The 14545-nt window shown below is 36.8% G+C and overlaps 1 protein-coding gene across 9 annotated transcripts in view; it reads left to right on the top strand.

Moving 5' to 3' along the window:
• Eip63F-1 (Ecdysone-induced protein 63F 1) overlaps positions 1-14545 on the top strand; it is a 100314-nt gene that overhangs the window by 82213 nt on the left and 3556 nt on the right. For 6 of the 9 annotated variants that reach the window (XM_032435590.2, XM_032435588.2, XM_032435587.2 and 3 more), the window contains 3 exons: positions 7485-7628; positions 13730-13883; positions 13940-14088. In XM_032435590.2, coding sequence (XP_032291481.1) covers positions 7485-7628; positions 13730-13883; positions 13940-14088 — 447 coding nt within the window. Of the gene's footprint in view, positions 1-2123; positions 2329-3340; positions 3570-7484; positions 7629-13729; positions 13884-13939; positions 14089-14545 lie in introns of those variants that run through there. The other 3 variants (XM_015168247.3, XM_015168248.3, XM_032435592.2) reach the window with 3 other exon arrangements.

Below are 14545 nucleotides of genomic sequence, written 5' to 3'. Positions count from 1 at the left end.
ATTTTGAGCTCGTAAGGATCGGTACTATCGATTGGCATCAAAAAAATAAAAATCTAAATTTTGACCAAAATTGACAAAAAATCACGTTTTTTTTTTCAAAATCTGGGTCGGTTCAAAAAACAAAACTTTTTCGATGATTTCTTTTAAATATCACCGGTAAATATCGTCTGATTTTAAAAAGTTATACCTTTTTAAACTCGTACGGATCCCTACTATCAATTGGCAATCGAAGAAATTAAAAATCGATAGGTTGAAATAAATGATTGATGAAAAACCGATTCGTTTTTTAAATCTAAATGTTTTGATGATTTTTTGGCATATCTCGGCCAAATAATGTCAGATTTTAAAATTTTATACCATTTTGAGCTCGTAAGGATCAGTACTATCGATTGGCATCAAAAAAATAAAAATCTAAATTTTGACCAAAATCGACCAAAAATCAAGGGGTTCCATCACGTTTTTGTTTTCAAAATCGGGATTGTTTTCATTGATTGTTTACAAATCGGAATGAATAAAAAAATAGAACACAAAAGACAGCATGATACTATTTTTCCTTCTAAATTTTCTTTAGGATCGTCACAAGTTTCCTTTAACATTTAAGTGAAAAGCGTTATAAATGCGAAAAAATCCTGTCTAAGCTCCCCGTCGTTAGCCACGCCTCCTACTTAGTTGCTGACTAAGTAAGCCAACAGCTGATTACACTTTTTCCGTTTTCACCTTTTGACCACTCGTAATGGCTTTTTGTCCTCTTTCCCTGCAGAGCATGTTGAAACTGCATTGGGAAATCCCCCCAGACCAACACGAATGTTTTCTAATTTTATTTTCGTTGTTCTCCCGAGTTTTTCGTAATTAACATTAATTTAAAAGTTCTTTGCAACATGCCGAGTCAAGTTCAGTGAACTCCAGTGGCACGAAGCAAAGATAAGAAGATAAAGAAGACTAAGCACGGAAATTAAAGAATTCAATCTTAGCTAGATAAATGAGTTGAAAGCTTTCACTGAATAATTAAAATAAATCAAAATTTTTTCTATTCATATTTACAACAGGCTTTTACTTTACCACGCATACGCCATGTTGCTTTAATTTACATAACAATTTAATAAATAGCTATATAAAACGCAAAATTGTTGAATAAACCGTTACGTACCATTTGCTCTTTGCTATTCTCTTCTTTCAATAGACTCCAAAAAAGATTTACACTTTCGCCGCATTTGCGCCCTCTGCCGACGAGCGTTGCTGCCAACAGCAGAAACAAAGTGTTTTCCGACATTTTGTTTTGTTCCGCACATTCGCCACATGGCCGCCAGAGCATGGGAGAGCATCGAGTTGAAGCGAGATAAATAATTTCGCTTGCATAATGTACTCTTTGCTCTTGTGTCAAGGGGTTTTGTTGCTATGTTTCGCGGTTGCGGGCGACAAGGTCAGTGGAAGGCATCTCCTGGCTTGGGATTGCTTATGAGTCTTAGCTACATGCAGGGTGTGATGTGCGTCGTAAAAAAATAAATTATATACATATGTTGATATAATAACCGTGGAGCAGATCATACTCCCCTCAAAATATAAAAATAATTAGAATTTGGTTTTATCTACGACCATTTTTTATTTGCGAGTTCGGTATATTTTTTATTTAATTATTAAGGCAAATGGCATTTAAAAAGTTCATACAAATTTATTAAGCAGCAATAAAATTCAGCCAGTAAAAAAAATTATCAAGCTTTAATTCTTGCTCAACCAATGCACAAAAAAAAAAACAATAAGTATTTATCACGTGAACGCGTTGTTACAAGCACTCCTCCAGCCCGCTTTGCCGCTGTAACAAACCTCGTGGGTCAGAGAGGGGGACATAACAAAAAAAAAAGAGAAAGAGAGTATGCAATGGTATGCAATGCAAAGCGAGAGCATACATTTTAAAGAAGTACGTTATAAAAACAAAAACAAAACAAGCCGATGATGAGCTGCAATGTTGTTGCCTCGGCAATGAATGAATGAAAATGAACCGAAGTACCGTTGCCTCACAACCCGAAGCTGCTGCCAATGGCGCCCACATGCTTCGGCGAGTCGGTTCGCTTCGCTTTCGCTTTGATTCGGTTCGGTTCGTTTTTAGCTCAGTTGCGAAGTCGACGCGCTTGTGAACAGCACATGCTAGTGAGTCCGGCGGAGTCGCAGTACGTGCCCTCAGCTAACAACAACTTACCACCCGTGCGCTATCTTTTAATCGGTTTAACGGTATCAGTGACACCAATCTGATTCCCAGTTGGCGTGCCGTGAAATTGCGTGTCCCTTGCAAACGTATTTCGCCAGAGCAAAGCCAGTTATCTATTTTTTTCGGTATTATCAAAATTCTAAAATTTTATATGAGCACATGTGCATGTTAAGGAGTTGACTACCAGTTAATTTGAATTTGATTTGTATTGGCGAGCCTTGTGAATATGTTGTGTCCTTGTAATACGCGACATCTCGCATGTCCGACTACATGCAGCCTGCACCCAGGCACCCGACAGCTGAGTCTGTTATGTCACCCGCTTAAAAATCAACCCCCCCCCCCCCCCCGGGCACCCTATCAGCAGAGTTTAAAATTTCCATTCACTCTTGTCTCATGAAGAAAAAATTATGAGTTGTGGAAACATATAACATCCATGGATTAAGTTACTATCCAAGTTTTACATGTCTTACATGTCTTGCATGCATAATATACGTCTTACATGTCTTGCATGCATTATATATGTCAATAACAGACGCGGACGAAGGGAAATTTTTTTAACGATTTGTAACGAAGAGTTTTACACTTAGAATTAATTTAAGTAAGTCTTAAAATTACTAGGAGCAGAAAAACAAATCAAAAAAAAATTTAGTAAGCGCTCATAATTAATGAGATAAAATAATTGAGACTTTTTATTAAATTAAAGTCTATAAATTAATAAAACCCAAATAGAAGTCTCTTCTTTATGATGAGTTGATTAGTCAAAGCCCTTAAAGCAGAGGCAAAGAATTGTATTCTTTTCACTCACAATACATGGCCACAGACACCCACACACCCTCTTACAGATGGACAGAAAGTTGAAGCTGAATCAGATAGTGACCCGACCCAGTGCTCCCTTCGGCCTACCCACCCATGGCTGGCACTTTCACCTCAATTAGATCCGACTCGCGTGTAATTATTTGCAATCAAAATGCGTGAGGCGTGAGCTCAACAGAAATCCATTCAAAATTAATTTAATTATAATATAGAGTAGTATGTGCCTCATTCTAAATGACTTGCTTGTGCTCTGGCAGAAACAACAATAATCATAATATTTTCCCCTTTGTTATTCTTTTTTCTTTTGGCGAAAAAAAAAAACAGAACGCATTAATAATACAAAAAACTCGAATATTACTCATACACCTTGTTGTGCAAAGACGATCCAGTACATTCGCCCAATTATTTTGTTGCTAAAAAAAATTTTTGTATTCGTAACGGCAAAAACGAGCTTTAAATACTATAAACTATATCTGGAATAATCTGAAATATATACTCAAATCTGAACAAATGGATCACAAAGCAATCGCAAGTCAAGTGCGAGGTGAGCTAAGTATGGACGATATTTGATTTTCTTATATCTAAATAAAATTAATTAAATCAAAAAATTTTCAAATATGACTTAAAATTTGATCGGAATTCGGAAATATTTAATATATACATTTATTGTAAGCTAAATAAGATATATTTAACGAGTATATCTTATCGAGTACAAGTATTGATTTTCCTTTTTCTGAGTAAAATTAATTAATTCAAAATTATATTTGGACAAAAAAAAGAAAAAAGTAAAATAAAGAATAACAAAACTATTTGGTTTTATTAACAATAGAAATAACACATAAAATATCCTTTCCGTTAGTATGAATACTCTTTAAACAAGCTGATAATTGACTCAAGATTGCTCCGCAGCTGTAATTGAATTTTCAGCGGTAATAATTTAATTATAAATCAAATTGAGCAGATACATAATAAATATTCAATGAAATAACAATGCTGACAAATTAAACTAACTGAACGGGCTAAAAGTAAATGCTGTCAAATTACATTAATTAAATGGATTAAAGGCAGAAAAATGAAAGAGTTTGTAAATGAACCAAGCAACCCACGAGTACAACCAAAAAATAAACTGATTACAAGGCGTTTTCCAATCTAATCAACCTTTTTTTATTACCGACCACAGACGGTTTAGTCAGCTTTACCAACACATTTCCTATCGACCTTATCAAAGATGTTATCACTTTTACTTTTATTTTAACTGCGTTTGTGAATTTCAGTCATCTAACAAACGTTTTCATTATTATTTTTATTATTTATTTGGTATTTATCCAAACGCACTTTGAATAAAAAAATCACATTAGCTGTTTATTGGGTGTTTATAAGTTTCTACAATAAAATTATAAAGTGCTTCGAGCGCAAAACTCATCTCCACAATTTTTTTTGGGCGACACATACGAGCTGAAGATGTGACAAGCTCGTATCCGCTTCCGTTTCTATCCAGTTATTGTCAAGCGACGCTCTCTTGAACTTGACAGATTTCGAGTGTTGGAAAACACATGACAATTTCGCTTTTGGTGTATGATAAGTGTTGTATAGATGTTTTCAATGGCAACAATTTGAAATTCAGCTAAAGCTCAATTGGATTTGGACTTTTCATATATGTTGGGAAAAAACTTTAGGAAATGCGTTGAAAAACACATGACAATTTTGCATTATTGGTGTATGACAAATGTTGTATAGAAATTTAAACTTGAAATTCAGCTAAAGGTCAACGAGATTTAATTTTCTATTTTTCTTTTCGTTCGCCTTTGTATTTGGGGATGTTTGCGAAAAACTTTGGGAGATATATTGAAAAACACATGACAATTTTGCTTTATTGGTGTATAATAAGTATTGTATGGATACTTTCAATTGCAATAACTTGAAATTCATCTTAGGCTCATAGGAGTTTCTGGACTTTCACATATTCTTAGGTCTGTTTTTCTTTTTATTCGCCTTTGTATTTGAGCATGTGTGGGAAAAACTTTGGGAGCGTCAACTTATTACGTTTTAGTTACGCACATGGAACTATTTACAAGTCTGCCAACTCAATTACATTGGCAATCTCCAGACTAACACAATGCGAGCCCAGTGCAATGAAATTATAAAACAGCCACAAACAACAAAGGGTACTCGGGAAATCAACAAATGTTTATGCGAAAAACTTGTACTTGTACTTTGAAAATGAAAGGAAATTGAGTCAAATTTCATGGCCCCTCGCCTGGCAAAGCTGTCAAGTGGTCGTTGCAATTAGTCGGTACGACATTTACAGATTGCATATTTGCCGCCTGGCTGGTCACCGGAAGAGAAGCTGTGGAAACTTTACTTTGTCTTTGTCCTGATTTAATTTTGCAATTAAAAACTTTTCATAATTGCAAACGTCAACACATTGCATGGTTGATTAACGTTGGCCTGTTGTCAGGCCAACAACCGAGCCGAAACTTTCAGCCACGCGCCGAGCCCGGGCAGTTGGCTAAAAGAGACGACAGATAACTGAAGCAGAATATATATCCGGTGCGGGGGTCTGTTCCGGATGCCCCTTTGCCAGGCTGTCGGTTGATGGCTCAAAAGTTGGCGTTGCCTCTAATTAGCAAACATTTGCAATTCTAACCAATTTATTTCATGTCCATCAGGCGGACAACTTGCCCATTAAATAAGATACACTTCAGAGTATTAGCTGCAGCGAGATTATATCGGAGCGGCCCGTTTAAAGTAAAGGGTCTGGTCTGATAAGCTTATTCGACTAAACTAAGATAAGTTTCATTATAATATACATGTTAAATAATTCGTACCTTTTGGATCCTCAGAGTACCAATATTGTTTTTGGAATTGTACATTCCACGATGATTTTGTCCGGATGAATTTTGGAGCAAAAGAAATATCTGTAATAAAATAAGAAGGAAAGAAAGATTTAGTTATGGCCAGTGTATGTAATAAAGCACATAAGATTGCTACACAACTTTTGACAACAGAACTTTTAAGTAAAATACTTAGAATCAATGCATGAAAATTTCAACCCCTACTTGAATTCTTAAGAATCGCACAGTAAAGCAATGTTAAACAAAACGATTTAATTTACATTTCGGTATATAAACATGCTCTGAGCTTTCTCTATAAGACACCATACACGCATGCAAACATATTAAAATACATATATTCATACACTAATAGACACATTCAAATTTAACATACATACATGCATACATGCATGCAAGAAGGGAACACGAAAAAAAGCAAATATATTGCGGACATTACCCGGGCTTGCTAAGGCCGAATATTACTCTATTAATTACATATATTTTTACATATTTATGTATTTCTTAAATTTATTTACATTAAAAAATGAGTATAATTTGATGCAAGCCCTGTTCCAACAAATTTTTTGCGCTTTTGAATTTTTAAAATCCTGCATGCGTGCACTTACATCACATATGTTAAATGCAGCTTCTTAGCGTTTGCGGTTTGCGCTTCGCGTTGATTGCCAATCTGTCAGTCTGTCAGTCAGTCAATCATTCAAGATTGCTTTCACTGCCTTTGAGCCAAAAGGTGTGTGCATTTTTCAAACAACTCAAAGGAAAACTGAAATGTATGTCAAATGTGGCGAAAGGCGACCGCAATATGTTATTATGTCATCCTGTGATCCAATAGAAGCTGTTGTTGCTGTGTGAAATATTGGTGTCAATGTGTCAATGTGTGAGGTGTTTACATGTACGCAATTACAAGCCATACAAAACATCTACAAAGCCACTTCCGAGCTTTTGTTTGTGTGTGTGCGCGGTGGGTTTTAATACACCTGCAAGCGGTAATACACTGTACACTCACACGGACATACACACTCAAATTATTTAATGTGCAAATAAGTTTTTGTATAATTTCTCCCACACTCCGCCAGCAATTTAAGTGCATAACTTTTGTGTGCAAAACTTTAATCACTCGGAAAAATATTAATTTATGGCCGAAACGTGGTAGAAAATCAAGTCAAACTGCAAGTTTGATCGATTTGGCATTGGAATGGAATTGGAATGGACGGTTATCGTCCCAAGGACATACACACAGCCTTAATTGCTGTGCTAGGCACACACATACTCACATGGCTTAAGGATTGAAGCGATTTCCGCTCAAGTTCAAAGCCAAGATTAAAGCCACACACGCACATACATCTATAATCACATATGTATATTTATTTTCTTAAAGATTTTTCCCGGTCTATATTTTCCTTGTAAGTGTCGCTTTTTCACGGCGAATTTTACATTGACCCGGCGTTTGTTGTATAAGTAAATAGCAACAAAGTAATTGTTGTCTATGGCTGCAATGTATAATTTACACTAAGTAATCAAAATTTATGTATTTTCCTAGCAGTAAGAAGTGCTCTGTCGTATCAAGTTCTTCGTAGCAATTTTATTATCTAATATTTTATATTATTTATTTTTAGACCTACGCACAGCATTCGATCTGTTGGATAGAAATCGGGATGGAAGAGTCACGGCAAACGAGTTGCAGTTCATGCTCAAGAATCTGGGCATAAATGTGCGTGATGAAATTATTCATGATCTTATACGTGAGGCGAGCCATTCAGGTAAGTGACACTTGCACCTGCACAAGTGGCCACAAGAGCTACATTTTAACTAACACAAATGTTGCCGCAAAGCCAAGCAACAGGCTGCTGTCAACTCCCCCATTGAGAGAGGGTGTGCGAGAGTGTGTGTGTGTGTGTGTATGCTGTGTGTTTGTTTGATAGAGTGTATGTGTGTGCTGTGTGTGTGTGAACAGGTGGACATGCTTTGTCTTTTCTACAGATAAATTAATATCAAGCTTTAATTTATTTGTGCGTAATTCGAATCAGAGCAAGAATTTGCTTGCAGTCCTATAATCCACTCCTTTATTAATATTTAATTATTTTTTAATTTGGTATATATGATTATTAACTAAAACATTTAATCAATCGATTTGTCATATTAACATTGCGTATACGCCGCATAGACCTTATATTTTCGATGTTTATATCGCAGATATGATTTAAATGCAAAACTTTAAAATGAGTTATTTAACATACACTTTTCATTTATCTCTTACCTCAATTATTATGCAACCCACCCAAACACCGCTTTTAATACTAGGCTCTATTGGGTAACCGATTGTGGTCTTTAAAGCCGTATACGCGGCCAATGCGAATTCCCACTAATCCAATTTGCAGAGTTTTTTATTCCGTTTAGTCGTTAGCTAATGCAATCTGCGTTATAACAAAAAAAAAAAAAACAAAAAAGTATGCCTCATTTTATTAGCTTTAAGCCATGGCAATGGTCAGGTCCAACAGACTGGAAGGCCTTGTGGGGCATCCTGCTCCTCGTCCGGTTGTTGTCCTGGCATTTGCCTTGTGACCGCGCATTGTTGATTTAATTTGTATGATAAAATTTTGACGGTCATTCCTTTTCTTATTGCTATTATTTTGTTAGACAAATTAAATTAAATTTAATTAAATTTTCAATTTCGTGTTGAATTTAATGCCTATTTATAATTTTCATTTCTGACTATTCGCACAAACGCATGTTAATTGTTGCTACAAAATTTATTAATTAACGTCAACATTCCGATGCGCTTTTTGTGCAGTTCATAAAAAGCTTATCACAAATGGGCTTTGCTCGGACAAAAGCCGCAAATTGAAATCACAGTCACGCACAGTTCGCATTTGATAAAGCACCTAGAGCAGCACACACACACACATAGAAAGGCACACACAGTACTCGTGTGCAATAAGAAGGGAGGGCAACTGTTGCTGACAGCACTCGAGACTTGTTTTGATGCCTGCCAATGACAGACGCCGCAGGGTTCGCTCTGCACATGCAGAAACACACATTTTTAATGCCAACAAAAACCTCAGACAATGACACGTGAATCGAGTTCCAAAAACACGAGAAAAGCAGCAAATCAAAATAAATTAAATCAAAGATAAGTTGATTTTCCTCTTGTAATTAGAAGCCGCAAGATACCAAAGCTTAATGAATTCTTATTGCATGGAAGGATTACATTTACTTGAACTTAATATTTATTATCGACCTTAATTAAACGCAACCGAATACTTTACAGTTACGTTAACGAAGTATAAAAGTTAAATATAGTTTTCTCCTTCTTAAAATGCTTAAAATGGTATAACATATTACAGCAGAAGAAGACTTTTCTGACCTCAATCAGTACTTATCAAAGTCAATCTAGCTACCATCTCAGACATTTTAAAAACTACAGATGAACAATCTTTTATTTGTTATTACATTTACTACATTTCACATTTTGCGATTCCATTAGATAGTTTTTGGTAACATGTGAGTGGCAAAAGTAACGCTTCATTAAATAAACAGCTGATCGGATTGTTTTTTTTTACCCATGCGCCGCAAAGTTTTTCTTCCAAATGTTAAAGCTAGATTTATATCCTTATTCCACTGTCAACATAACTAACATTATGTTATATGTATATATTATATATGTAAGTTATTTTATGCCCTGGATTACTTATAAAGATCTAATAACAAAAATGTCCTACATAAATATTGGAAAAGAAGAAGCTTTATTATGCTCTTAGCTTCAGCTCGGTGCTATGTACAGGATATCTCCTAGCTAGGTACTCCCCGTCCAGCGAACTCTTACTCATGTTTCCAGTTTTCTCGCTACTGTTTTTCTATTTGCCATCAACTTGCCACAAAACTGTTGAACGCGACGTAAAGTGTAGACTTTATGGTTTCATTTGCATTCTTTGGGTTTCATTATTGGCAGCAGCTTTCCATGGACAGCTTTCCTGATTTAGTTGTCGCTGAAAAACCTTATAGAAGTTACCCAAGTTCTAACAACTCCCCACTTTCCCTCAATATTTACCAGGTTATTTATGTGCGTCTTTATGGGGACTGAGCTGTTGGACCTGAACCTCGGGGTCAATTGTCGTATAAACTAGGTCAGTTGCGCTCACATTTTGTGTACTTGCGAGAGCGCCAAGCTGGACTTTTTATTGTCGTTCAGAAGACGATTAATTAACGCATAAAAATGGCAAAAGTTGATTGTCGCGTAAAATTGAGACCTTTAAATACATTAAACATATTTAAATGCTTTCTAATGTTGTACATTGCTTTTGCTTGATTTTATGCGTTGCTGACCTGCCCACACACACACACACACACACACACACACGCTTTTCCCTTTATTTCTTTTGTGTGACCATTAGTTTTATGCCTAATATGCCTAATTATATCGATATATGATTAATTATATCAATATATGTATATCGATATCGATATAAGTCTATCGCTATTGTATATTTCTTATTTTGTTTGGTCACATTGATCTTTTCACCAACCTCAAATTAAAACTTAAAAAGTTGTATTCTTAAACTGTACAGCCCTTCTATCCCCTTAACGCTATTTAAATGGATTCAGGGTAAGAGGCAAGAGATAAAAAAGTCCCTTGGTTGAGTAATTTATGTATATACTCAGACATAAACACAGCGTACCTGCTTTATTGGACTAAGTATATAATGGACTGTATATTTGATTCCACATTGGGCTATATTCCTCATTACATATGTTTATAAGGACAAAGGCAATGCTCAATGTTTATTGCATGTTTTCCAAGCAAACCGGACTGAAATTGCGCAAGAGCAGAGAGAGGGAGGAGGGAGAGGAGGAGAGGGCGAAGACAGCTGTAGCGAACGGGCAGCAATCAAGCTTTCGCACCTACACACACACACACACTCACACATACCTTACACACACACAAAAAACAGTTTGTCGGCACACTTCCGTTTCCGCTGCACGTCGCACTGTTGAGGTCATCCGCAGCAGCAGGTGCATTTGCCAATAATTGATTGCATTTTGGCATAAAGCCGTTGCCATTTGCCATTTTCTACTTCTGCTGCTGACTGCTTACTGCTGCTGCAGTTGGTTTGACAGTCATTTGTTGTGGCCAACAATAGAATGTTGTTTGCCTTTTAGTTTGAGCCTGCAGCTTATAAGCACTTTATTTGCAACGTGCTTGGCATTCATCGATCTGTTTTTCCTGTTGGTTTCTCAGCTGTAATTTGATAAGCAGCTAAAGTGATTACAATGGCCACTCGCTTTACAATCTAATTACGCGCCTGATGTAATTAACAGAGCAAAGCAGGACAAAGATCCTTTGAGCGCATCTTCAATAAAGGAAAGTCCACACAAGCCTCCATTGCTACTGAGCCTGCGATTTAAGTCCGAGGCAGAGCTCAGAGCCAAACGTGCAAAAATAATTCGCAGCTCAACTTCTAAATCACAGCGAAAACAGCGTAAAGTGTTCGACTATTAGATACCCTGTATGCAGCGCTTCATGCCTACAACCAACTAAATTTTAAACATGACATATAAACTCTCAGCTCATCATCTTGAATTATGTTAAATATTTATACACCTTAAGGGCGCGGGGATACCTCCTCCTTGTTCAGAGGAAAATAGTTGTGAAGTCAACAATTTCGGGAAAAAAATTTACACAATGATTCGACCTACTCTGGCTGGCATTGGTCAAAAGTCCTTGCTGCTGATGAGGGGCACGATAATGGGACGCAATTTTCATTGTCCTTGGACTTGTCTTGGCTACAATGCGAAGGCGCAAACATTTCGTATTGTATTTTAAAATGAAATGACAACATTCCGGAAAAATCGTCAGTTCGGGCACAGACAAATGAAAATGTCAGCGCCAGCAGCTAAAACCCTAAATGCCCATAGCAGGCCGCAAGAATGATGATGATGCCGAGTGACTTACGAGAAAATATAGACGTCACATAATACCCTATTTAACAATGAGATAGTGTAAGTAACGAGTTCAATAGCTTCTATCAGAAGTTCTGATGCATTCCATATATGCAAAATAATAAAAAAATGACGAAAAGGTCTATTTATAAATCTAGCCAAAAACATTGTTAACTTTTTGGTAATACTCTCTCAAGGTTTCTGGCTCTGCGGGATTAGCAAACGATAACCTTGTTTTTGCTGGGTTATGGTGGCAATTACCAAAAAATTTTATAGATTCAACGTCGCCAGCCTGTCTGTACACATGTACTTATATGCTAGCAGGGGCTGAGCCGTGGCATTGAGTGTGCTTTTGCGTGGGAAGCCCATCGTTTGGTTGCCCTAACAAAAAAAAAAACAAAAATAAAAATTTGGCAAGTATACTTGAATGAAGCATAAATAAGGAATCTAACAAAAGGTAACAAGAGAAAGTTTTTTAATATATTGATAATACCTAGACAACAATTGTTGTATTTTAAGGTTATCTTTTTGTAATACTTTTTTACCTTTTTCCCCCCAATCTTGTTGTGAAGAAGTGAATATTATAAAAATTATATAAAGCTTTACAAATTAAAAAAAAAAAAAAAAAAACAATAACAACAACATTTAAGATAAAAGAAAAAAATATGCATTATCGAAATACATTTGTTACAGACAAATTTTTAAATTATTTTGTAATCTTTTTTATAATCTTGTTCTCTCGTTTTATATACCATTGTTATTATATATCATATATATATTTTTATATATCATATATATATATTAAAATAGGGTTTCGATATCGATTAGTATCGATCACTTTGAAACGGGGCAAGCTATCGACTATCGGTAACAAACTCGTTCTGCGCGGGCACTAGGAAGACCTACTGGTAATTTAAAGTCTCTAGCTCTTATAGGTTCTGAGATCCTTGCGTTCATACATTCGGACGGTCGGACGGACAGCCAGACGAACATGGCTAGATCGACTTGGCTATTAATACTGATCAAGAATATACATATACTTAATAGGGTCGATGATGGTCCCTTCTGCCTGTTACAAGGACATTGTACCCTTTCTACCCATTTTTAATTGGTTCGAGGTATAAAAATACTTATATTTAGCTTATATTACAATTGCTTTACAACTTAGTACTGCTAGATGTTGTGGCTGTTAACTTTTAAAAGTTTTTGTTAATGTTCAGTTTCTTATCTTGTTTCTATTTAAATATTGTGGTTGCTTTGAATATATAAAATTTAAATACTAAACTCAATTTTATATATTTTTTTATATAATCGGGGCTTATAACACTTACCTGGACTACAGCGTATCTGCCTGTCGGTTACTGCCGGCCCACTCATTTGGTATCCGCTTGAGGTCAAGGCCGCGGAGGTTCTTGTAGCTGACGCAGTTGCAGGAAGTCGGTGAACAGCAAAGCGCTAACGGTTTTTACTTGGCGCTTATCTCTGCACTTAATTATAAAAGTCTCAGAAAGAACGGAAGACACGGAATTAACAGGGTTGCCACACAGCCGAAAAAAAACACGATTTGCACTGGTTGGCAGAAACCTGCGGCGCACAAAAGTAGACAACGTTCATCTGTGTGCGTGTCTATGTATATGAATATGTATGCAATGGAAAATAACAATGGCCCCGCTTTTCTCTCGATGTTGTCCTCGTCGCTGGCGCTTGAAACGTGCAAAAATTGTTTAACTAGCAAGCAACAGCAAAAGACTGTTTTCGTCTACGTTTTCTCTCTCCTCCCTCTCTAACCAGCACCCGCGACCTCTCTCTCTCTCTCCCTCTATCTATCTTACGCTCCGTCTGCGTTGAAACTATTGTTGTTGCACTTGTATTTAGCTTAGTTTTTACCGCTAAGTCTGACTCAATCTGCGCGTTTCAATTACAGGAAACGGTTTAATCAACGAGGCCGAGTTTCTGCAGTGGGTTGGCAGAATCCAGGCGCTGCGGGACGATCAACAGCACGACGAGAACTCCAGCAATGCCAGCAAGCCGGTAGATGAGGCCGACGATGTCACCGAGGACTTGATAGCTGCATTTAGGTAAGCTACCCCGAAGTAGCCATTGCTCACCTTGAAGTTAACTAACTTATCCGCAGGGTATTTGATCGTGATGGCAACGGGTTTATTACGCGAGATGAGCTGCAAACCGCTATGGAAATGATTGGAGAGCCGTTGAACGAGGCGCAGCTGGAGCAGCTGCTCGCAATTGCCGACTTGGATCAAGATGGGCGAATTAATTACGAGGGTAAGTAACACACATACACACGTGTTGCACCCACAAAGGACACAAGTGACGCAGGCAAGCTTAGAGTTGTTTTTTTGTTTTTGTTGGTGCGAAGGACTCATAAAAAATAAAACCGCAAATGCGTGTACTTTCACTTTTACCGTTATTGTCCGTGCGTTAATCAAGCCGAAGCATAAAATACACACACATACACACTCACACACACACTTGGGTATATAGCCTTCTGCCAATATTTGAGAGGGTCTCACACATAAATCAGCTAGACAAATACAAAGGCGAACACAACACAACTGGAAGTTAAAGTTGAATAAACCCAGAGGCAATACAAGTCATCCCCGCCAAGTCATCAAGGTCCACCTGGACTTTTTTATAGACACATTATTTGTTTAGCTGCACCGTTTTTTGAATAACAATTCCAACGAAAAGCTATCCTTGGCTAAACACAATATGATTAAGC

The sequence above is a fragment of the Drosophila virilis genome, chromosome 3, assembly GCF_030788295.1.
Source record: "Drosophila virilis strain 15010-1051.87 chromosome 3, Dvir_AGI_RSII-ME, whole genome shotgun sequence".
Classification (NCBI taxonomy): Eukaryota; Metazoa; Arthropoda; class Insecta; order Diptera; family Drosophilidae; genus Drosophila; species Drosophila virilis.
This window is presented reverse-complemented; position numbering and strand designations above follow the sequence as displayed.